At 58.0% G+C, this 24,716-nt stretch overlaps 1 protein-coding gene across 5 annotated transcripts in view; it reads left to right on the forward strand.

The window, feature by feature from the left end:
* ACSF3 (acyl-CoA synthetase family member 3) overlaps positions 1 to 23,889 on the forward strand; it is a 67,915-nt gene extending 44,026 nt beyond the window's left edge. For 4 of the 5 annotated variants that reach the window (XM_072872938.1, XM_072872936.1, XM_072872937.1 and 1 more), the window contains 3 exons: positions 18,148 to 18,282; positions 18,930 to 19,041; positions 22,276 to 23,889. In XM_072872938.1, coding sequence (XP_072729039.1) covers positions 18,148 to 18,282; positions 18,930 to 19,041; positions 22,276 to 22,393 — 365 coding nt within the window. In that variant the 3' untranslated portion in view covers positions 22,394 to 23,889. Of the gene's footprint in view, positions 1 to 17,892; positions 18,010 to 18,147; positions 18,283 to 18,929; positions 19,042 to 22,275 lie in introns of those variants that run through there. The other variant, XM_072872940.1, reaches the window with a different exon arrangement.
* The last annotated feature ends 827 nt before the right edge of the window (positions 23,890 to 24,716 follow it).

Raw genomic sequence — 24,716 nt, forward strand, 5'->3', positions numbered from 1 at the left:
ACCGGGCCAGTGAAGCCAGACCAGCCGTGCGCTGGGCTCACGTTTCCACCCAGCCCTCATTTAAGAGGTGTTTCTAGAAGTAAAAACATAAAGATGGCATGGTGTCTAGTATATCAGCCGTGTGTAAAGATTCCTTTAAAATCTCAAAATGTTCCTTATACGCACACACTTCTAACACTGTGGAGAGAGGATTCACTTTCTCCGCTCCCTGCCTCAGCATTTATTCTTTCTCCTTGAGGAGGCAATATCGCCAGGTTTGCCCGATGGCTGGAAGTCTCAGGGTCATCAGGACACAGCGAAACGAAACCCTGTGTTTCCTTGACGGCTCGCGAGACTGATGTTTTCAGCAGTTCAGAGAGTGACTTGGGATTTTTGTGGCTGTAAATGAGAGCAGCTTTTGGCACAGAATTTGTTTACTCTCTACAAAGCTCTGCTCTAGTTGTATCAAACATCTTGGATGCCAACCCTTTACTTGTTTGAGAACCTCTGCTACACCGAGTCCAATTTTCAGAGGCGTGGAGCAATTGTACCCCAGCTGAGAGTTGGTGGGAACCGCAGGCACCCGCATCTCCGAAATCCAGGCTGTTCCCTCTCAGTCTCTATTTGCTTTTACCTTTCCAGCTGTGCTACGGCTGCGCTGCTCTTGCAGCCTGAAGGGAGAGAGGCTCGTTCAGGCTCTGACCGCCGGCAGTGACTCTTCCCTTCCCATCGCAGGGATTAATGCAAGGAGTCCCATCCGCAGCTCCAGCTGGGTTATGTTGTAGAGACGTCAAGCAAGCCTGTCAGAAGATCTAGCAGAATTGCAAGCCAGCAAGCGGGTTAAGAGGGGAAGTGCAGGATTGAGCTCAGGATGTGGTAAAGAAATGGGCTGAACAATCGTCTTTCTCATGGTACTTGGCAGAGCCCCTTGGATCATTGGCAAGGCTTTCTTTCAAGTGGCTACTTACTGCTATATAAATACCGTGTCTCCTCCAGTGCAGAATTAAAAACCCCGTAGGGAAAGGTCAGTATCAAATCATCTGAGTGGCATCCCTGAGCAGTCGTGCAGAGGACAGGGCCGTGGTCCCATCGCAGGCACTGTCGAGGCACCTATTCTAGGGGTGGGAAAGGCTGCGTCGGTGGCTGTGGGGACGCCTGTTCTTCAAGCTTGGGTGGTGATGGGGCTTATCTTCAGTCCTGTCACCAGAGATGCCCAGCTCAAGAGAAAATTTATTGAAGCTAGACCTTCCTTCCACCTTTGCCCATCTATTATTTTTCTGCCTTATTTTGTGTCCTCGGCTTTCCCTTCCTCCTCGTTTGCCGGGTTTCCCGTTGCTGGAGGCAGTCTGCTGGTGCCCACGCAATCTGTTTAGCATGTTGAACAGTTTTCGGCGTTTGATTTACATAACCCAGCACAGCCGTAAGTGGAGCAGGGTTGGGGAATTGCACAAATTGATTAGAGCCCGTAGGACGAGCCGGGAAGCCAGTGGCCTGATTTCCTTCCTTCCCCAGCACAGGAAAGCCAGGGATCACTGTTAGCAGGCGTGATCCAAGACCAAGCGCTGTGACGTGGTGAGGTTTTTCTTGGGTATTTTATTGGGCTGGTAATAGTGCTGGACAAAGAGCTGAACGTCTCTGGCTTTGAGAGGCTCTTTACTTTCAACAAGAGTCACCCCTCTGGGTTTTGCTCAAGACAATTGAGATCATACTTACGACTAATGATATTACGCTGTAAGCAAAAGTATAGGTTTCTGTATATTTAAGCAAACAATTTAAGGCAGATATCTTTCCTCATATCCCACCGCTGCCTCTCTTAGTCAACAATCTCCCATCGTTATCTCTGCTTTATTTAATAATTCGTCTCACCAGAGACTGGGACAGGTCACGGCACGGAAAAGAAGAGGTAGTGCTCTCTTTAGCTAAGGTGTAATTGATCCCTCAGCTGTTCTGCAGAGGGCAGAAGCCAAAGCAGAGGGATTTAATCTAATGTTTTTATTATTACAATTATTACTTTTAGCCACGCACGCGTGGTTACCATGCTCTTAAGTTTCACCAGCTGAGTGGCAGCCACGTTCAGCTGGGCTGCCACACCTTGGAGCATTTACTTATTTATTAGTCTTTGAGTTTTCTTTTTCATCTTGACGTCTGCAGGGATTTCTATAAATATTGAAATGCTAATGTGAAAAAAAAAAATGTTTTTCATTTTTACTTACCCATTTTCTTTTCTGGCTTGTCTTCTGGGCAAACCCTTCTGCAGTAATTCTGGCTGTAAGCAGCGGGAGGGGGCTCCCTCCACCCAGCCTACTTGTGTCATATCAGTCACCCATGAGTTCCTGCTAATGATGAGTGAACCTACAAAGTCTTGGCTGCCTGGCTTGCAGAAACGTTCAAAGGTTTGGCTGGTTTATCTGCTATTTCCCATTAGAGGAGTATGGCCCCCTTGGAGCAGGGTGTGCAGCCTCCCCGGGCTGGAGAAGCTTCATCTGCTGCTTGTCCTTCAGGTCTGTGATGTGCTGAAGGGTTGGAGAGGCTCCTGGTCATGCTGAGCTGCATGTGCAGAGCGTACCCAGAAGGGAGGTACAGCACCTCTGCCAAGGGCAGGCAGGAGCCAGGATGCTGCCAGACTCTGCCGAGGTCTGAGTTTCTGTTAATCCGTTCGGTGCTGTCCTCTCCTGGCTGAAAGCTGGTGCCCAGGACTTTGTCTGCTGGCGTATGTCATGTAAGGAGGTCTAACAGCCAAGCCAAGGCTGGAGCAGCGACCATATGCAGCAATCCCCGAGGCCCTGAAACAATAGTAGGGAGATGGGCCTTTGTGTTTGCTAGCCAAAACCTGCTGGCTATTTGGGCTTGCTGGGAAGCCCATCTTGCAGGGGTGGGAGAGGGTTCGGGGTTTGGAGGGGATGCGGTGGATGATGCTTTCCAAGCTCCCCTAATGTGTCTGCAGATCAAGCTGAAGCTGCTAGCTCTGTTCATCTGTGGGTTTTAGAGAGCTGCCAACACCACTGCCAGCCTTAAACCAGCCCTTCACGTTCACCTAGAACCCTCGATGTCTATGAAGGAACATGAAATGGTGCTGAGGATGGGGTGAGCTTCGCAGTTCACAAAGAAGGAAGCCGCCAGATGCGTGTACGTTCTGCGCCCATCTCCTGCCCATCCCAGTCAGCGTGGGCGTGAGGCGCAGGCATCAGAAATGCTCCTGCTGGGGGATCCCTCAGCCTCGACTTTGTGTGCAGAACCCAAGGCTCCAGACTTCAGTACACAACCAAGAGCCCACCTCATACATCCACCACAACTTCACTGGTGCAGTCCCATGGCTGGGGTTATAGCCTGTTTTCATGCAAATTGGACCAAAAATAACCTACATCTTTCCTGTCCTGTAGTTTCCTGTGCTTTTTTTTCTCTTTGGAACATCAGTTCTTTAAAACCAGAGTGACCAGAAGATGCACCCTTGGGGGTGAATCCTGTGTGAAGGCATGGTGCAGCAGGACTAAGCGTCGCAAGAGGTTAGTCTGCCGCTGCCTAAATACTGCCGTGCCTTCTCTCCTGTGCTAGGCGGAACACTCCGGCCGAGCAAGGTGCCCCAGGAGAAAAGTCCTCTTGAGAGCAGAGCCAGGTCTGCGTGGTGGCATGAGCCCACTCACAGCGGTCGGGTCGGGGTTGTAGAGCAGAGCACGGACCGGGCGGGATTTGCACCGAACAGGCTTCGGGATGGACGGGGTCAGTGAGCATCATCCCGGCTTCTCACCCTGCTGCCTGAGAGGTTCAATAAACTCGAGGAGCCTTTAAAAATACAGCTGTGAGGGGAAGGGATCGCTGATTTATCAGCCGAGACGGGGTAGCTGCACTCCTTGTCTGTCCAGCAGCAGGTCCCCGACTCCCCCTGTCCCCTGGCTGGAAGCAGAGTGGGGGAGAGCGCAGCTCAGGATTACTGGGATGCCATCAGACTTGTCTTATCTGCAGCCTTCGCCTCCCAGGTACCTGGAGACGCTGCCAGCGTTCCCTGCACCGCTCCGTCTCCAATCCTGCCGCACAGCGTGGGGAGGAGTGCCTTATTAGCACAGCTCTTTGTGAGATGCCCTTGAGTGATTTTTTTTTTTTTTCCCCCCAGGTGTAAATGCCAGGGGAGGCTGTACCAGTGCTTCACATTCTTTCATCTCGGCAGGGTTTTGCCCTTTTTCCCAGCGTGGCTCTGACAGCAGGCTCAGCGCTGCTGCCTGTGGAATACAAACAAACTTCCCCATTGCAGAGCATGACAGAAATTCATTCCAGGCTGGGTTTTTTTGTGTTTTTTTTTTTTTCCCTGCTTTTTTTTTTTCCTCATGCCGGATGCTCCAGGGGTCTCTGGAGAAGTTTTGAGGGTGGGGAGACAGTTGCTTAACCCCCTCTCTCCCGGGAGGAGGCAGCTCGCAGCAGACCCGACAGCTCTCATAGATGGGGAGGACTGCAAAGCAGCTTGAAGCTGCGATGCAGTTCCCATCCCCTGACCAAACTGGGGGGGGAGAGGAACCGACACATCGAGACGTCTGCATCCCTACCTCTCTTAGTAGCAGCCATTAGGGCAGCTGGAGGGTCTGTTCCCCGCTCGCTGAGCACACAGCGCCTGCCGTTAGTGCTGATGGGAGTTAGGCACACGCACGGAGAGGCAAGGATGCCCCTGAGCTACAAATCTACTTGGCAATTTTATTATGTAAATAAATGGTGCTTGCACATACACCTGCTGCTGCTGCTGCTCGCGGTGCTGTTCATGGCAAGATACGTAAACAAACAGCGATTCCGTTCTAATAGATTTATTTCCTTTCTCGTGAGCCATTAAATTACCTCCAGATTTCACGCAGGTAGAAATCTGTAACGGCGTCGAAATCTTGCTCTGCCTTAGTGGACGGTGGCCCGCCAAGCGTGACAGCCACCTATTACTCTCAGATATTGTTTTGGGGAGAGGCATGGGAGCAACTGCTATCATCCTCGTTATATCGGTGTCTTTGGATGTCCGCGCCTCCCTGCAAGGCTCCCACCAGCGCCGGGCGGTTTGCAGTGAAGGCAACAGCAAACCTCCCCGTGCTGGGCTGAGCTCGGTGGCTGCACAGCCCATGCCTGGAGAACAAGAATCCTCATCCAGACCCCTCGGGGCAGCTCCTCCATCTGCCCAGAGGGTGAAGGGCTCTTCCCTTCCAGGGGGTCGACGCAGAGCTTGCTCTGGACCTCGAGGAGGCTCTGGGCTGGGGTTTGCTAGGAAATCCATCACCCCCCCTGCAGAGCATCAGCACCGGGGCTCACCAGGCTCTCTGACACCACGCGCCGGTCAACGGGACCTACAAGGATCGCAGCCGGCTCCTCTCCGAGCTGACTTGCCTGTTGGCAACCACAGGAACATATCTCTGGGCTGCAACTGCTGAGCTGCTCGCCTCTCTTCCGCTCCCTGGCTCCACTGGAGGGTTTTGGCAGCAAGACGGGTAGCAGATAGGTAGGGCTGCTGCCAGCGAGAGCGTTGAGGCGCTGTGCCGGGGCTGCCAGTGCCAGGATAGCTGCTGGTTCGAGAAGCGCGGTGCCGGCACTTCTCCCGGTGGAGAGCTGGTGCCAGGGGCTCTGCTGGGCAGGGCTGGGTCTCTGGGAAGAGCTTTTGCACTGCACCCAGGCAGCACCCGAGAAATCGGGAGCCCTGGAAGTTGCTGGGGAGAGGAGATGGTTTCCTCATGAATAATTGGTGCATTATTAATATGCATGTGTTTTTTGAAGAAGTTTTCAAACTCTCCCCCTCAGGAGCCTTTGATGCTTTATTAATGATTGCGGCGCACACCAAACTCTCGGTACACCGCAACGGGAGCGGTGTCTTGGAGCAGCCCCGTGCCCCTGCAGAAACAGCCCATTTATTTTTGGTCATTGTCTTTTGTGAGCCCAGGGAAGGCATTTTGCCGGTCCAAGCGACCGGGTGAGGGTAGACGGACTTGAGGAGTCCCTAAGAGCCGCTCCACTGCTGAGACAGGCTCTGGAGGCAGCAGCAAGCCGGTCTTTGGGAGCTTGGCAGGCCTCACCGTCGTGGTCCTCGCAGGGTGGAAAAGGTGTGCAAAAGCAGAATTTCAAGATTTCAACTTTACGCCCTGGATCAGGATTAACAGGAACTTTCTCAGGTCCCCTTGTAACTCAGAAGAAGATCCGAGAACCTGTGGAAAGGGCAGGGGCAGGGTTGGCTCTGGTTAACTTTGATTCTGCCGGAGGAGCCCAGGGTTTTCCTGCCGTGTTTCCCTGCTGCAGCAGTCGGGGACGCGAGGCAGCAGCGGGGGAGCCGAGGAGGAACGGAGCAAGCCCCAGGAAAGTAGCCTGATTTCAGAGACCGCGTGTGCTGAAGTGCAGGAGTGGACGGGGGTGACAGGGCGAGGTGACGAGCCTTCGGCAACCCAGGCAGGCGACCTCCTGCACAACTGGGCTCTGCAAAGGAGCCAAAATCCAGTATTTCAAAAGTGCTAATTACTGTTAATTAGCTACAATTTGTGTTCGTAACCCCTGTTCTTAGCCAAGATGGCTGACAGCAGTGACAAACAATATTCGTTTCCATGCAATAAATCAAGCTAAAGTTGCTTCTGTTATTTAGCCTATCATTTAGCATTTCATTAAATAGATATGTACGCATACATCATCATTGCCGAGGCTGTGTCAATCGGCTTCAGGAGCAAGGCTGCCTCTAATCAATCCCAGCGGCACAGCGCGCTGTGGAGAGGCTCCGCATTACCGTGTGCCAGGTTAGCATCTCGCTGAGCATCCACCAGCTATCCGTAACTCATCGGCCGGTTGCACGGCCGCTACTCAACCAGCGAGTTACTAACAGCAATGCTGCTGTTGCTCCTAAAGGGAGATGTGGCTTGGAGAGACGACGTCTCTCTTGGATGGATGAGGTCGGATTCCTGAGGTGGGGGCTGACCTGCAGCCGTCTGCAGGGTCCCTGTTGGAGGACGCGTGCTTCTGCCGGGCTGGTGCTGGGCTTTCCGTCAGCTCCGGCATGGAAGGAGCAGCAGCTGAGAGTGCCCAGCGTGGGCTCAGAGCTGCTCTGCGTCACCCTCGGTGAATCGCTTCATCTTTGCATCTCTGACGGAGGGGAGATAACGACAGTTCATGGGAGCGTTGCTGCCGTGTGCAATAGCAATAAAGGTGATAAGGGTGAAGCGCAGGTGGCAGTGCCCCGCACGATAGGACGTGGCGGCGGTGGAGGGCGAGGAGCAGTGCTGTGGTTGCACCGTGCACTGGAAAGGTCCCCTCTGCTTGCTGCCGGCCTCTGCTGAGCTGGAGAACGTGTCCATTTTCACCGTGGGCAGAAGTAAAGAAGAAGGTGTGGCATTAAAATGAGCCTGGAGCTTCAAAGAGTAGCAAAATGCTACGTATTTCTCGGCACATGCGGCACTGCGGAACCTGTTCACCAGCGCAGAACAGCAGCTACTGCTCTCGTGCAGCCGCGGCAGCGCTGGGCTCTCCTCTCTGTGCCGGTGAGCGTGTGGGTGCTGAGCAGGGCAGCGGTGGGAGCTTTCTGCCGGAGCTCTTGCCAATCCACCCATGCGGCCCAGCCCGGAGCGGGAGCTCCCCTTCCTTGCACAGGACCCCGGGGTCCTGCACCCAGACCTGGGCACCGCGGGGTCCTTACAGCATCTTCTCACCTCGCACCGTGCCCAGGGCAGGACTCTGCTTCTCGCTGCTCTGGGGCTTTCTGGTTGGGCTGCCTGCTCCAAGGGGCTAACGGGAGCAGCTCCGATCTGCCTGTGCGGCACCACACGTTCGGTGCCCTCCCTCTCCCAGCGCTCCATAAATAAATTCCCCTAGTCCGTCCTAGTACACTGTATCAATCTTGTTTAATAGACTGGAAAGCTTATTGCATGGCGGCAGGTCGCAAGGAGTGTCGAGGTGATGGATTGCGCCTTCCCGGAGTCGAGCGTCGTTGATGTATAATGAAATATTTATGATTTATTCCAGCTAATAAACTGGAGTGAAGTGTGTGATGTATGTGAGCAGATGGGGGATCTATTGATGCCGTTTTCATTGCGTGGGGGGAAGAAAAGGTTTATGTCCATAACGGAGACGTATCGCAGAGCCTCCCGTCCCTCTGCCCATCGAGGCGGGCACTTGGCCGCGGAGAGGACAGATTATCTAATTCCTATAGACGTTTAGCACTCGCCTTCTAATAGTTTGTCTGCCCCTCGTCTCCTCCCGCAGCTCTTGTCAAGCAGGGGAACCTCTGGCAGTGGGAAGAAAGCGTTTCTTTGAGCATTGGGCTTGGGGCTGGGACCTGCGCGGGGAGCTCGTGCCGAGAGGGATGGGGAAACCATTCCTCTCCCCGGCCTCGGGCAGAGCCGTGCCACGCTCTGCAGCTTCCCGGTCCCACTGCGTCTGCGTTACCTACAAAAAAAAAAACTTCCACAGATTTAGGAGAGCAGTGAGACGCTGAATGGCCCTGGAAAGAGCGGGGAAGCTTGAAACCCGTGAAACAAAGTACTCGTCCATGTGAGGCGTGATGGGCACGTGGAGCTCGTTGCTGCAGGATGCTCCCAAAGCCGAAAGCTTGGCGTTCAGAGCAGGAAGGAGCATTTCTGTGATCTGCTGCTGGGCTGTGTGTAACAGCCCGGGATGGACCTAATCTGCAGGCAGGAACCTGGTGCTGCCCAGCTTCTCCGGAAAAGCTGTGCCCAAAGGTAGGAGGACGTGCCTGCCAGCTGTGGTCCCACAGCTGCCTTCGAGTGGGCAGGGTGGCCATCACAAGCCTCGGCTGGGCTCCTGCGTGCCCCCGTTCAGCTGGGTGTGCCGGTGAAACCTGGCCCGGGGAGTGAGACTCGCTCCCGCAAAGGGAGCCTTGTTGCCCTGTTCAGGCAAAGGGGGTTTGAGCCCCCAGATTTTTGCTCAGAACCGGTGAGAGTATTAGGATCAGGGCTCAGGCTCTTCACCGCCTGCCCAGACTGTTGGCCCAATCCTACCTGGAAAAATAAATCATCATCTTAATCAGCGATGTGTGTCTCTTTGCCTGAAGGTGAGCTCTGCCTCAGCCTGGGATGGACCAGGAGCATCCACAACCAGTTTAGGGAAGCGGGAGACAGGTAAGAGTTAATCCCAGGGTAGAGCAGAGACGGATGCACAACCTCCTGCCCAGTGCTCTGCGGTGTGAGCAGCCAGCAAGGCTGGTTCGAGGCCGCTTCGCATCCCACCGCTGTCCTGCCAGCTGTTCCCATTTCTGCCTAATTAGCCTCCAGATCAGCGTGCTTTGAGATCCTTGGCTGAAAGGCACCGGAGAAGGGCAAAGACTGATTATTCCGACTGCCTCCCTGCAAGCTTCCTGGGGGGCTGGCAGCTGGGAGCCTGCTGGCCCCCCCAGCGCGTTCCCCCCGATACGCGTGTTTGGTGAGAGCAGCAATTCTCCAGGTACAGGTAGTGCAGAGGAGTGCAGGAGGGCGAGCGCCTCGCTCTGTCTCTTATCTCTGGAAATGAGGGATCGTTGTGCCAGGAGAGCAGCTGACAGCAGGGGATTCCTCCTGGAGTTTGGGGGGGGGGAAGCTTAAAGGTTCCCGAAAGAGCAGGCGTCGAGCCCGGCAGGAGCAGAGCATCGCAGCAGGGCCGGGAGCTTGCTGCAGGCGGTGGCACGGAGCTGGGAGCAGCCGTGCTGGCAGGGCAGGGGGAGCCCGGGCTCCGGTTTGGGTGGGGAGCAGCACCCCGCTCCCCCCGCCAGCCCCTGACAGCCTGCCCATCAGAGGAACGAAGCTGGCTTGGGGTTGTTTTTCCGCTCGGAGCAGCTGGAGCGGCCGGTGCTGATTTCTCACTGTGGTTCTAGGGGTGGTCCGGCCCCTACAACAGCAGGGCTGGTCCTGAGCTGGGCACGGCCGCGGGCCAGGATCCGTGCTGCGGCAGGGGAGCGTGACTGAGCAAAATGCGTTCTCGGGGACCATCCAGCTTGGGCCGTCAGTGGGGATGCTCCGGGGCACACTGTGGGGTCTGAGGGAGGTCTGCGGCTGTCCCCTGCCATCCTGCCCTGTCCACAGGCAGCATGGGGGGACTGTCCCCAAAGGAGCAGCCGTACGGGTCTCGTCTGTGTCCCTGTGGGTCCGTGTCTCCTGGAAAAGTGGCTGCAAGACATCCCTGCTCTCCAGCTCAGCTCTCTGAGGAGCGCTGGGCTCTGCGTGAAGCATTCAAAAGCCGAGACTTCATTTGGAACGATTTATTATCAGCAAAAGGTCTAATTAATATTAGAAAGTGCTCAAGCCACGTTCTGCTGCTGGCAGGGAAGAGCCCACCAGCATCCCCTGCACCGCTCCGGCTCCGGAGACCCAGCTTGCCTCCCTGGGCTCCTCACCTTCACTTTTTTTCCGCAGGCACTTCTGAAACCTGGAAAAGCCACTCCAGCAGCCAGGAAACTCTTAAACGAGCAGCTCCAGCCTGCTGGGTCAGCAAGCACTTTCCACCAGGAGCAAATCACTTAGCCAGTACCGTGGGGCGGGTGAAGGCAGCACGCCGAGCCCAGCCTTGCCCGAGAGCACCATTTACCCAGGTGAGGGCTGTGCCCCACACAGGGGGATGTTTTGCAGCATCTGATCAAGACTCTGGAGCTCCCCATGAGAGCATTAGCTGCCACCATGGCAGGAGGGTAAAAATAATCCACTTTTTTTCTTCTCAACGAAATAGATTCCCTTTCAAAGGGATGTTTTGCTGTTTCCCGGTATTTTCTGCTGTGCAGCACTCGGTCTGCAAAAGCGCCGTGTGATTGTGAACAAGAGCGGCAGGGACGTTCGCAGACCCTTCCGCTGTGGGATGCCCTGGGGAGACAGAGTCACGAGTGTCCCAGCTCTCCTGTCCTCCGGGGCCACGTCCTCAAGCTGGACTAGGTTTGAGAATACACAAAGCAGGGCTGAGGCTTTCTCCTCTGACACCACAGCTGTGTACGATGCTTCTTCTAATGCCTCCTGCGTGCTTCCAGCACAGCGTTCGTACACCGTCTGCTTCTATCGTCATCTTTTGCAAGCCTGTGAAGGCTGGACCTGGCCTGAGCCCAGGCTGCCCTTGCCCACGCTGCCAGTGCCTGAGCGGGACCTAGGGAAGGCAGTGCTTGAGGCTGGACTCAAGTCCAGGGCACTGGCATCCCTTCCCTGCTGCTTTTCCCCACCGCTGCCGTGCACGAATGCTGCCGTGCCAAGCGTTACCAGTGCCGGATCTGGCCAGCAACGCAGCCAGGGAGGTCCTGAGCGAGTCTTTCATATTGCAGCTGCAAGCAGCAAAATCCACTCGCTCTGACGCTCCGTTCGTGGCGTCGGTAGCTTTGGTGGCTTTGGTTTGCAAACTTTGCAGTGCGTGTCCTCAGGTGCCTGTGCTGTCCTGCCTCCCATCTGCTGGGGCGGCACGGCGAGCCACTTGGGAAACGCCTGGCACTTCTCTTCTGGGGAGCTTTAAACACAAAGGAATAGGTGTATAAATAACGTGGGGATGGCGAAAAACCTCCCAGAAGCCAGGAAAGGCCCTGTGACAATTTGCAAGTCAGCGTGGTGCCACGTTGCTCTCGTGTCGTCTCGGCGTGCCAGTTTTTGGCTTGCAGAGCCGCAGCTGAAGCTCGCACGTCGCAGCGCAGCCGACACTGTCATTGCCGCAAAGCTGGCGACACATGTTACCAAACAATATTTTGTCTCGCCATCCTTCCAGGCATCCGAGTGACGTCTGTCCCCGGTGAGCAGGGACGTCGTGTCGGCACCGGCTGTGTCTAGGGTGGGCTCCTCCTGGGGTGCAGCTCCCGGGTGCCGATCTCTCCTCAGCACCCGTTTGCAGGGCTGAGGTCTTTGCTTAATGAAGCCCGCTGGGCCAGACCCATTACGAGGGCAACGCTATCACCATTCATTGAGTTTTTCCAGCAGATCCTAAGACAGTCCCGGCTCTGCATCTAGGCTGGGCTGAAGTCACCGTTCCTCGTGATTTACCTGAAAAGTCTCTCCCCCCCCCCCCCCCGTGCACTTCTGCTCTCTCAGAGCTTCTCCAAGCTGCTCAGCATTTCATTTCTCCAGCCGAAGTGTTCTCTTGGTCAATAGCTGGTTCAAATGTTTGCTCATGACACCTTTGATGTAGAACCGTTGCAGTGTTTGCCAGGAACAAGCTGACCCGTGGGCGAAGGCGTTGGCACAGGAGCTCCGGGGAAGGTTTGCTCCTGTAGCTCTGCTCTTGGGAAGCAAAGAGGCTCTTGTTCGGCAAGTCCTGGGCAAGTGGCTCAGGCACCTTGTTAGTCACTGGGAGATCTCTCCGCTCTGCGAAGGAGAGGCACAAACGAAAGGCCGTAGCGGCAGAATCACAAGGGCCCTTTCATCTTTGCAACAAGTATTTTGCAACTTGAAGAACCTCATTGCAGAAATCTCTCGGGTTTGAGTTTGGAAATAGGGTCTCCATTGCAGCGTGTCTGCTTCTTGGAGTTCATCTGCGCAAGGCGTGCGCCTACAGTCCAGCGGCCATTGCCAAGTAACTATCTACAGCCAACCCTTCCCTCTAAATAGATCTTACCAAAAAGCCTCATTTTTAAAACAAAGGTAACCTGGAAAAGGTCTTTTATGCCTTTCGCTCAGCACCTGCTGGTTCACGGCACGGTTCGTGCCAGCCTGTGGTCTCCGCAGGCCGAGCCGTCGGTCAGCGTGGCGTGGTGCCCGCTGAGCCCGCGGGCTGATGGAGATGTCCGCAGCTTGCTTTAAGGTGCTGACGGGCAGCCCCTGGCAGCTTGATGGGGAGGCCTGGCCGCATCCCTGCCTCGCTGCTTGGAGCTGTGCCGCTCAAGCCAGCCTGCTGCCTGTTATATATATATATATATATACGTATATATACACACACATATAAAAATCAGGCCAGGTTGGATGAGGCTTTGAGCTATCTGGTCTAGTGGAAGGTGTCCCTGCCCGTGGCAGGGGGTTTGGAACTAGATGATCTTTAAGGTCCCTTCCAACCCAAACCATTCTATGATTCTATGATTATATATATATATAAAATTGTCTCAAACTTCAGCAAAGTGCAGCCCACCCCCAGCTCAACCAGTGCAGGAGCCTGTTCAGTATGCAGCTCAGCAGAGCCTTTAACATTTCACAGAACAGATGCCCACTGAGCATCTTGAAACAAATCCAAAGATAGCAGTGACGGCTGCTGTCAGGGAAACAATAATCCCATGGCCTCGCCAGCATCAGCTGCACCGCAGCACCGGAGCTGAGCCACGTGCGACGGAGGCTTCTGCTGCTGGCTGCTTTGTCTGATGAAAGGAGCCCGGTCGGAGGTGGCCCGGGCAAGCAGAGGCGGAGATGTGGTGTCAGAGACCATAATCTTCTCATCAGCCAAAAATCCCCTTCCCCGTGCAGCTGGCTGCGAGGAAGGAAATACTGTTTCTGGCTCCGTGCTGCGGGAAGCATCTGAGCACGGGCACGGCTGTCCTGACCCTGCTGTCGTGTGCTGCCGGGGCAAGTCCTGTGCGGGCGGGAGGAGGAAGGGAAAGGCTTTGGGAGCGAGGATGGAGAGGTGATGGGGTGCGATTGGGGTTCAGCATTCCCAAGCTGAGCTTGTCTGACTGCTGCGAGCTCACGTCAGTCCTCCTGAAACCAGAGTAGCACCGGGCAGCTCCGGAGGCAGAACGGGCATGAGGCTGGTGTAGCAGGAGGACGAGGCGTATCTTCGGGCCGGCTGGGCTCCTCTCCAGCCGCAGCAGCCCAGGGCAGGGCTCCCAGCCAGGCTGGACACGTGGGAGCCCTGCCTGGAGGCATTTGAAGACTTGCACAGAGAGGAGCCATGGCCAGGCGATAGCCGGGGCAGTCGTCCCCATTTCACGCAAGAAGAGATGGTGGTTCAGGAGCAGGCGCACACAGGTATTGCACCCACTGTTTGACGAACCGCTTCCACGGCATCCCTCCTGTCCCTGTGCGGGTGCACTGGGTGCTCCCTGGGACCAGCCGGGAGCCACGGGCACGGCCGGCTGGAAAGGAAGGTTGGCAGAAACGTGGTTTGGAAAGTGGTGTCATCTTATAGGGGGAGAGTTCCGTTCCCCGCTCAGAAATCCCCCCATCGCCTCTGTTGCCCCTGCCGGCTGGGGAGGAGGTACCCACACTGGCAAAGTGCTCAGAGACTGCTGGGCGAGGAGCACCGTGGTCTGCAGCCCGCTGGAGGTGGCAGCCTGCGTAACGGAGCAGACAAAGCCGTGGCAGCCGGGGTGGATGGAGCACAACACCGGCAGCAGGGCTGTCTGCAGGGGCTGGGTGGGCTCGTCCACCCCTGGGCACAGGGACCCATGTCGGGACCCCCGGGGAGGAGGGCACAACCCTTGCCACGGGCCCTCGGCGCAGCGCCGGGTTTGGAAATGATGCTCTTAGCACTGTTTAACAGCAGCATGTGGGGGAGCGTCATTAAGCAAACGACAGCATCCTTTTAACTAGTCTCACTGGCCCAGGAAATCCCCGCTGGCCTGGGAGGCAGCGAGCACTTTGCTGCGCTGGATGTGCCGGCACACACGCTGTCTTGATGTGCTCGGCTGGTAGCAGATGGCGCGGGGCAGAGGGTAATGTGGCTGTCCTCGGCGGACGGCGGTCCCCCGGAGCGTGCTCCATCCTGTCAGCGTGGGAAGTGACAGCAAGACCCTGATGCTTGGCTTATGGGAGAGAGGAGACAGAAAGAAAGAGACGGAGGGAAATTACAGAGCTCATCCCAGAAGCTCACAATAATCACAATAATAATGCTAACCGCCCGCCATGCCGTGCTGCTGACGGGGCTGGAGGATCCACGTGAGAAGCAGCGACGGCATTTGTGGGGAGCATGGGGATGGAAGGTGAGCGGCGAGGAGGGGTCTCCCCTCCCTCTCCATGCCCAGTCTGAAATGACTCTTCCTCCCGTCCCTGGCTGCGTGGGGAACATCTGGGAGGGCGACAGCTCGGGGAGCGTGTCTCCTTCAACAAGCATGTTTCCCAGTTGGTAGTGGCACTTCTCTGATGGTGGGGCACGTCTCCGCGGGCAGGCGTGAGCAGACCCTGCCTGTGCTCCTGCCGGAGCTGGGAAGGCAGGGGACAGCCGTGTGGGGATGCTGGCGACGGCCGTGCAGGGATGCTGGCGACGGCCGTGCGGGAATGCTGGTGATGGCCGTGCAGGGATGCTGGTGCGGGTTAGCCCTCAGCCAGCCTGGCTCCAGCTGCCGCCCAGCTGAGCCAGCCGGGCACGGCGCCCAGCCTAACGAGCCTGCTCCGGCACCGGGCTCCAGCGCAGCGCCCGCATCGCCTCGACACGGCTTGCGGGGCCGGGACAGGTACTCCTCATGGCGCTGGAGCTCAGGCTGCTGCCAGCTTAGGTGTTCCGTTATGGTACGGACATGCCCTGGAATCCTGCTGCCGCAAGCAAAGCACGGAGACGTCCCTCGCTGGAAATGGGGTCTGAGGCCAGGCAATGCTGGGGCTTGTGTGTCCCACTCTGCCGGGGCCCCGTGCACGGGGAGGAGGGCAGGGGGTCAGGGATGAGACCCCGGTGACAGGCTCTGCCCTGGCAGTTTGCTTTGCAAACAGGCTCCAGAGAAATCAACCGTGGCCGACAGCTCCCCGACAGACTCAAGGGCATGCAGGGATGTGAATTCAGTCCTTGCTCGTTGTAAGGAGAGATAAGGGGAGCGAGTCGCCCAGGCAGATGCAGAGCCCTTCAGCTTTCACAGTGGGAGACCTTGGTGCAGAGAAATCTCCTGTCCCCACCCAGTTCTGTCTCATGGACCCAACCGTCCCTTGGACCTGTCCCTGGGACCGTTCTCCCCATCGCAGAGCAGGGGAAAATGCAAATGTGGCGGCTTTCGTGTCCTTAAATCCTGAAGAGCAACATGGGAACTGTGTGTCATTGAACCAGGTCTGAATTCCCTCTCCTCTCCCTGTCTTCTCTGTATGAATAAGCAGCTCCTGATCTCCCTGCCGAAAGCTCGTGGCTCTCCGCTCCCCCAGTGCCGCGTTTTAATTAATGTTCACTCTCCAGTCCTGTGTCAGTCACACATGCCACAGTGATACCAGACGCAAAAGGTAGTTTATCACAGCAGTCATGAATTCCTTTCAACCCTGAGCAGCCAAACACCCAGAGAGCCCAAGTTTAAAACTCTCCCACAACTTTAAAATATTCCAGACAGCCTTCAACATCCAGGAGAGTGCCAAGAGGCAGGCAGGCAAACACAGGAACAATTAATCATTCCCTGGCTGAACTGAGCGAGATGAGCTGCTCAGGATTTTGGCATGTGCCAGCTCAGCGGGGACACAACTCTTTTGGGGAGCAGCCCGAATTTCAGGACTGATTCTGATATTTCATTGCTTTGACACCACGAATCTCTGGGCGTTCGCTGCCTTTGCACGCACCACGTGCAAACTCCGCGGCGTGCCGGAGGTGAGCTGGAAACGGGGTTTTGTAAAGCTGCGTAGCCGGTGGACGTGTCCTGCGGTACCTGGGCCGTGAAGTATGCCGGGAGCGCTGCCAAGCAGCACTGGGGGGCCAGAAGGAGCACTGGGAAGGCGGGGAGCGAGGCGGAGGTGGGGTTCAGCGACGGGAACGGTGGGTGTGCTCACCTCTGCTGGGTGACACTGTGAGTCCCCCGGAGGAGAGGGGACCTCGCCTCCAAAGGAAGGGACTGGGGTGCACGCGGTCCTGGGCAGTGGGGAGGCTCTTCCCTTGGGCAACCCAAAAAAGTCCCCAGGTCTCGACCCGTAACCAGAGCCCATGTGCTCCTTGCACAGCTTTCACCCAAACCAGAGGTTTAGCAGGTCCTCCTGGCTCAGCGCGCTCCCGGCCACAGGGATGCTGGGCTCCAGGATGCCGGGCTGTCCTCCTTCCCCAGATCTGGGACACGCGCCTGGATGGAGGGCAAGGCAAGCGAGCGTGGGAACTCCCGCAGCCCCAGCAGCGCCGGTTCACCCTGCTTTGTTGGAAGCTGCTTTTTCCCGCTGCCAATCTCCATCTCATCTCCGCGTTTGAGCTTTCCAGCCGGCAGTGAAATGAGGTCTGCGAGCGAAGCCGCAGCGGGGAGCAGGCCGGGTGTGTGGACACAATGGCAGCGCATATCATTAAGGAGAGGATGGAGACTGATGTGCGGGGGGGAGAGCTAAGGGCCCCCCTGGTGCTGCCATCAAGGCTCTGAAATGGAAATGCGAGGTCCCCAGCCCCCCCCCACCTCGCCCACCGGTTGGCAAAGGCTCTATTAGCAGGATGTGAGTAATCATCTTAAGTAGCTATCAAAGTACACCAGCTTGTTAAGCATTTAGCCAGGTTGTGCTGACATGACCTCTCTCCTCAATCTTCCCAGCCTCGGCGCAAGCGGCTAATTGCCGGATCACACCTGCCACACGCCTTCTCCCCCCACAGAAAGGACAGGTCGCATCCAACGTGTTGCTTAGGACGGTCTCGTCTTCCCGACGTCATCCCCCACCTTTTTTTTTTTTATTAGTAGCAGCCACGCCGGAGTGGGGGAGAGCCCCCCTCGCAAGCAGTAGCATGAATAGCTGGAAGTCCCCAGAGCAAGGGTTGCTCCAGGGGATGGCAGGGGCTGGTGGCCGTGGCCAGGGCACGCACACGGCGCTGGAGCTGCTAGGAAAGACCTGCCCTGGCTTTTGCAGGCTGCTGGAGGCGGGTGTCTCATCGCTGGCACGGGCGAGCGGGTGGGAGGAAGAGGAGGCCGGGGACTATGTGATGGGGGCTGAGCAGCCCCGGTGATGGCAGAGGTCCAGGAGGAGTCACGTCCTACCGGGACGGGACAACGGGGGTCTTTGTGACTGGTGATTGCCAGGAAGAGGAAGAAGGGGCTGAGCTGGAGCCTGCTTGCCTTGTGGTCCATGTTGAGAGCGCACTGGGGAACATATCCACCTGCGGCGATGGCTCCTATTTTCATTGCTTTCATATTAAAGGACTTCTGGGTGCATAGCCTTATTCTTCCCTTTCCCTCCACAGAAAAGCAATGGCTGTCTCCCCTCTGCATGTCCCCGGGAACAGACCGTCATGTGGGGAAGGCTGACCCCCCATCCCTGGGGTCTCTGCAGAGATGCTTGTGACCATCACGCTGAGCGTGGCTCTCCCCACGTCTCAATACAGGGAGCCGGGCTGGGCGCCTGCCCGGGGCATCGCCCAAGAGTCACATCCGCACGTCAGGAAAGACAGAGGAGAAGCAAGGGGACAGCCTCTGACAGAGCCTGCTTTGCTTTTCAGGAGACACGGCAGCGTACAAAGACGGCGTTTACTGGATCAAGGGCCGCACCTCGGTAGACATCATCAAAAACGGGGGGTTCAAAATCAGCGCTCTGGAGGTGGAGCGTCATCTGCTCGCGCACCCGCACATCACAGGTACGCTGCTCTTCCCTGGTCCCCGTGCCGTGCCGTGCCGAGAAGGGACGGTGCGTGGGAGCCCGGCTCTAGTGACGGCCCTGGCTCAGCGGGTGCAGACGCGAGGCTGCCCGAGGGCTCGTGGCCGGAGGCTCTTTCCCAGCCTTCCCATTAGCAGGGCTGGGTCCGAGCGAAGAGCAGGCTGCATTTAAAGCCCACTGTTACTTGTCTCCTGGGGCTGAAGCCGTGAAGCCTGCGGCCGAGTGCCGAGTCAGCAGCAGCTCTCATCTGACTTTGGAAATGAGACTATAATTAAATCTGTCCTGCCCTTGTGCCTGACCCTGTACGAGGGGATGGAAGCGGTGCCCCCGGCTCCACACCGCTCTGTGCATCATATTCCTCCCCGTTGACTCTAAATTGCTCAAACCATGGGGCTTCCTGTCTTTTCCTTAGTGAAAAGCTCTGTTCTTGGAAATTGTGTCAGCACAAAAGTCCCGGTGTTTTCCTGTACTGACATCCCATGGCATCTTCCTCCACGCGCTGCTCTTCCCTGCACACAGCTGCTGCTGGCACCTACCAGTGGTGCTGAGCCCCTCTTCTACCCGACTCCTGACCCCAGAAATCGCTCGGGTTTCTCAGGCCGAGTCCTCTCTCTGCTCTCTCTGCAGACGTGGCCGTGATCGGGCCTCCAGACATGGTCTGGGGCCAGCGGGTCAGTGCTGTCGTGCAGCTGCGCAAGGGCAAGATGCTCTCCGTGAAGGACCTGAAGGACTGGGCCAGGTAAGATGCCGCGGGGCAGGGCACAGCGAGGGGCACGGCCTGGGGAAAGCAGCTCGAAGCCTGCTGCACCCTCATCAGGGACATGTCAGAGGAGGGGTGAAGGGGTGGCTGGCAGCAACATTGTGCCTCAGGTGCTGGGGACGGAGAAAAGACCACGGCTCCAACCAGGAGGTTGCCGAGCAGGCGAGATAATGGAAACAAATGGGCCTCTCACCCCAAAAGTGCCTTTGATAAATGACCTGCACAGTGCGGCCAAGTGGCTCTTACCCCGCAGCCCCGAGCCCAGCTGCCAGCAGAAAGCACTGAGCAAGCACCGGTGCAAGGGAAGCTCCATGTTTTTCTCAGCAGCAAGAACATTTGCTCAGCTTTGCCCCGGTGCTGCTGCAATCGCTCCTTGCTTGCCTTCCTGCCCGCTGGAAGCCAGCCCAGCTCATTCCTCCGTTAACCCCAGAGACCTCTCCCATGGGGTTTGGAGAGGGGGGCAGACACCAGAGCTCACGGACCTTACTTGGCGTCACCGCCGTACCGATGGCCTGTGCCTTCCTGGAGGGCACGGCACAGAGCAGCCGCCTGCCATCCTGCAAGGTTTCAGCACGGAAACCTGCTCCTCCTCGTTCAAACTGGTCAGAGAGCGGCCAGTGCCAAGGTTTCGGGCATCAGCCACGGGAGCACAAGCAGGTGGGAGCCGGGAAGCAGAATCACCAGGTTTATCGCTAATATTCCATTAGCGAAATATTTAATAGCAGATTCTTTCTTTTCCTGGCAACTCCCTCCTTCAGGCTGCGGATATTTTTGGCGAGGCTGGCGCTGTTTTGTAAGCGGCAGGAGCGCTTGTTTCATCAGGGGCCGCGCAGCAGCCAATTAAAGATTTCCCCTGGATCTGCAAAAATCACAGTTGGGGGAACTGCGATTTAGCAAATGCAAGGAAGATGCTAGCTGGCCGGCTGCTGCTCTGATTAAACAGTTATGTAGTAGGGGAAGAGAAGCAAACAAAGAAACCAAACCCACACCAGGTTGCTGCTCTGGCAGAGGGGCCAAGACCATGCCAGGGTGTTCCTCCTGCTGCTGTTAACCCTCTGGCTGCTGGGCATCTGGGACTTCTGCTCCTCTCACGGCAGCCCATGGCCTCCAGCAGCTTTTGCATGATTTTACTGATGTCCTCTTGCAAAGCCGAGATGCCTCTTCCTGGCCGGGCTCAGCCTGTCCTGGTCAGTACCGGGTCTGGTGCTCTGGGGTTCTCCAGCCAGGACCCTTCGTGGCCTCAACGTGGGCCAGGAGCGATGGAGAGCCCGGAACGGAGATCGTCACTGTGCCGTGTGGTGGCTGCTCACCCCTAGGCCTCCTGGCAGGGACATTGGTGACCCCAGCAGATCCCTTCTCCTGCCACCCACACCTGCGCTTTGGGGGTCACCCGGGTGTTGCTCCGGGGGTCCCTGGTGCAGGGCAGGGGGCTGCGCTCGGCCCCCCGTGTGCTCCCCTGCCTGCTCCCCTCCCAGGGTGGTCCCCCTTGTCCCTGCACGTCTCTTCCCATCGCCGTCCCCAGCTCTGTGGGCAGACACGATGCTGTTCTGCCCGCGCAGAGCAAGGGCAGGAGCCCTTGAAACAAAAGCCCCCAGAGGGTCGGAGGGGCTGGCCGCCCACCCGGGCTCCTCCGGGGCTGCTGCTCCCTGCCCAGCGCTGGCTCCAGGCACGGCTCCAGCTGCCCCCGCCTGCCTCTCCCTCTCGCCCCGTCTCTCCCCTTTATTTTTTATGTCACTTACATTCGTTTGGCCCTTTTTCTCGCACTCCCTGGCAGGAGACACATGTCCCTCTTCAGAGTGATTCATTTTGCGGCTTTCGCCTCCAATCGTGCTTCCCGGCGACAGGCGCCATCCCGAGTTAGAGGCATCCATATGGCAGGGGGTGCTGGTGGCGGGCGGGGGGAGGAGGGCCGGGCGATGGTTGAAGGGCTCAGCAGACTTGGCATCTCGCATTAGAGTCAGTGCCAGCATGCTGCCGGAGCTGGGCATGGCCCCAGGTTGGTGACACACAGGCAGCAGAAGGCGGGAGAGCCCCCCCTGCGCGCTCTGCAAAGGGCATGGGGACGATACTCGGCGCTTAGACTCCCTCCCGCAGCGGGAAGACCCCCGTGGGCCGGAGCACACGGCTGCGAGTCACTGGCAAGTCACGGGTGCACACCGGGGAGGTGGCTCACCTGCGGTCTCGGTCCTCGGGGACTGGCACCAGGACACGTGGAGGTTCCAGCGTCCATCACACCACTGCACTGTTTTCCCGTGCCATCTCTAACGAGGAGAACTGATGAGTCCACCCCAGGGGCTCTGCCTCCGGCTCGCTTGCTGCAGGCTCTCTGTGCCCCTTCCCAAGGGGTGGGTGGGTGATGGTGTGCTCGCAGGGTGCTGCGTGGCAGGGCTGGCAGCGAGGGCAGGGGAGCGGGCAGCCGAGGGTGACCCAACGTAGGCAGTGCCCTCACCGACGGGGCTGAACACGGCAGGCAGAGCCAGCTACCCGTAACAGTACCATCGCCAGCCCAAAACACAGCAAGCAATGAGCCAGGTCCAGGGTGCAACCAGGGAGCACAGACAGGAGTGAAATAGGGCCAGAGATGAGCTACAGCGTGGGGCCGAAGTCCTCCCAGGAGATGGGGCAAGGACAGAGCTGGAGATGAGCTCTGCACCTCTGCAGGGTCCCTCCAGGGCTCAGCCGCTGGCATCCCAGCTCCCTGCAGGGACAGGCTGGGAGCAGGCACCCCACAGCACAGCTCAGGAGTGGACTGGGGCTCAGGGCTGAGCCTAAATGGGCTCCTGGGGCGTGGGTGGGGGCCCCAGGTGGGGCTGCTCGGGGCTGTTAGGGCTGTGGGTGCTCCCAGGACAGCTCGTCCCGCAGAGGGGCCGCTCTCCAGCCCCTCTCTTCTGGAGCACAGAAATGCGTGACCAGCAAACAGTGCGACCGCTCAGCCCCGCCGCTCTCCTGGGGTCTGCGTTGAGCCCTTAGCAGAGAGCCAGGGCATGGTCTGCATTCAGCCAAAGCCGCTTGCCTGCGGCCCCGCTGCCTGGAGAGCCACGGCTGGGGCGGCTCGGTTGTACACTGTGATGGGCTGCAGGACACAGGGTCCCGGAGCAAATCCCCCCCGGGTCTGGCGGTGTTCGTGCGAGGTCTCGGGACGGGCTCTGTAGGATGGAGAGGCTGGAAGCACTGGTCTGTTGGCCGTTAATGGGCTGCACTTCTGCATTGCAGGGAAACCATGGCACCGTACACCATCCCGACCGAGCTGATCGTGGTGGAGGAGATCCCGCGCAATCAGATGGGAAAAGTCAACAAGAAGGAGCTTCTGCAGCGCTTTTACCCAGCCTAGGGCACGGCCTCAGGCCAGGACCGGGAGCCCGGGTGTGTTTGGGCCTCCACCACAGCCATTCTCTCTCTACAACGGCGCTGACGAGGTACCAGCGGTGATTAGCAGTGGCAGGTCTGGACTCACTGCAGTCTGGTCCATGACTAAAGTCCAATAAAAGTAGGATTCATCCCACGTGGTCTCTTTGGCTGAACTGAGCCAGACCTGCAGGGCCACCTTCCTTGTGCGGGAGCCGTTTGCAGGAGGCTCGGGGCAGTCCTGGGTCTAGAAGCGACGCGTGGGATGAACGCTGGGAGGTCCCGGGCCAGGGCTGTCCCCCATGCCAGTGCTGGGAGGCACTGTGAAAAGCACAGTGGGAGGCAGGTGAAAAGCAGACACCGCAAACACCTCCGCATCCACCCCGAGCTGGTCCCAGCAGCAGCTGCTCGGGGACAGACAAACCCCACCGGCCCTCCGTGGGTCTCAGCCGTGTGGTGCCGGCCCACCGGAGCCACTCTGCCTGGGTGGGAAGGGCTGCCCGGGCTCCCCCGCCTTGCCTTCGTCTGCCTCTGGACGCTCATCCCCGTTCCCGTTATAGCTCTGCCTCAGGCCACGGGCAACTCGTTGCCAGATGAAATTACACTTTAGATTAAACTCCTGTCTTCAGCCAGCTGCGGTGATGCCTGGTAATTTTGCCTCCTCTCTGCCCTTTCCCACGGACTCAGCGACTTTCCCCACAGTTTGGTTTATAGAGAGGGTGAGTCTGAGAGCACGAGTGCATCCCCTCACCGGTGGGATCCAAGTTGCCGTGGGATGCCCCGTAACCTGCTGTGAATCCGTACCATCCACCTCCCTGCTCCACCAAGCACCGTCTCCCATTTCCCAGCAGAAGTGAAGAATAAATACAAAAATCACAAATAAATACTGGCTGTGCTTGCCAACCCAGCGCATCTCCCCCACCCAGGTGCTCCCGCGCCAGCCGGGCCCCGGCATGGAGCAATGGCAGGGGTGCCGGCACCACCGGGACAGAGCCCCGCCGCCCTGGCCGGTGCCGGGGAGCGCTCCTCCGCCTGCGACAGCCATCCCATAACGGAGGGGGACAGACAGGGGAAGGAAGGGGCAGGGATGGCTGCCAGGGGCTTGCAGTGACCTGGATGTGGTAGGAGAGCCGTGAAGCATTGAGCAATGTGCAGAGAGCCCAGGGAGATGGGGAGGAACGGCACGGCCGGGCAGGAGCTGGGGACGGGCTCAGTTTTTGGCCAGGGTGAGCACACAGCATGGCTGCAGCGTGGCGAGGGGTGCAAGCCACGGTGGGCACAGGGTCCAGCGTGGGGTGGGGGTAGAGCTGAGCAGGGTGTTGGAGGCACGGGGGAGCAGATGCAGCATGAGTTATACTGCATGTGCGCTCCTGTGCCTGCGCGCATGCGCGCGCGCGTGTGTGTGTGTGCTGACACCGGCGCCCACGTCTGAAGGTCATCGATTTCCTGGAGGACAGGCGGTATCAATAAACCCTACCTTTATAAACGGATTTTTGTCCCTGTTTGACTTCGTGCGTGAGCTGCCAGCCACGTGGCAGGGGGCGATGGGGACCGGTAACCCCAGGGGGGGATGGCGGTCGTGCCCTGCAGCTCCCCGACCAGTGGGTCCATCCCTGATGCTGGTCTGGTCCTGTCCAGTGCCAAGGGGGTGACAGGGAGCCCCAGATTTCCCTGCCAGCTGATGGGACCCTGGGAGCACCAGGGAGGGCGAGAGGAACGGGGAGCACAAGTAATTACATCAAATACCTTTGTTAGGGTCAGTGGAACCCCGAGCATCTGGGAGGACAATTAGTGAACATGGAGAGGACATGGAGGGGACGGCTGGCAGACACACGGCGCTGGGCAGAGGGAGCAGGGATGGGACGGGGACAAGAGAGGGGACGGGAACGGGGAAGTGGATATGGATGGGGACAGGCTTCCTCCGCTGCAGCCCCTCCATCGCACCCCACCCCGCCCGCACGGACAGGTCCAGCCGCGCGCCCACTCTGTCCATCCCTGCACCCTGCCCACGGCAGCGTCTCCCAGGGCGGTGCCAGCACCTAGATTTCGGTACTTCAGACTCAGAAGGGGTTGGGACGGGGACACCCAGAGCTCACGCAGCCACCCCTCACCGTCCCACGCCCCGTGGGCACAGCGCGCCGGCACACAGATGCACCGGCACAGCGCCCGGCTTACCCCCTCACCGCGGCGTGCAGAGCGGAGCACTGGTGGCTCTCACCAGTCTGCGGGAGGGACCGAGCGGATCCTTTGTTAAAACATCAACGATGCAGTAAATTTTTTAACTTACCAAATAGATCAATATCAAATTA

This window comes from Ciconia boyciana, chromosome 9, assembly GCF_034638445.1.
Source record: "Ciconia boyciana chromosome 9, ASM3463844v1, whole genome shotgun sequence".
NCBI lineage: Eukaryota > Metazoa > Chordata > Aves > Ciconiiformes > Ciconiidae > Ciconia > Ciconia boyciana.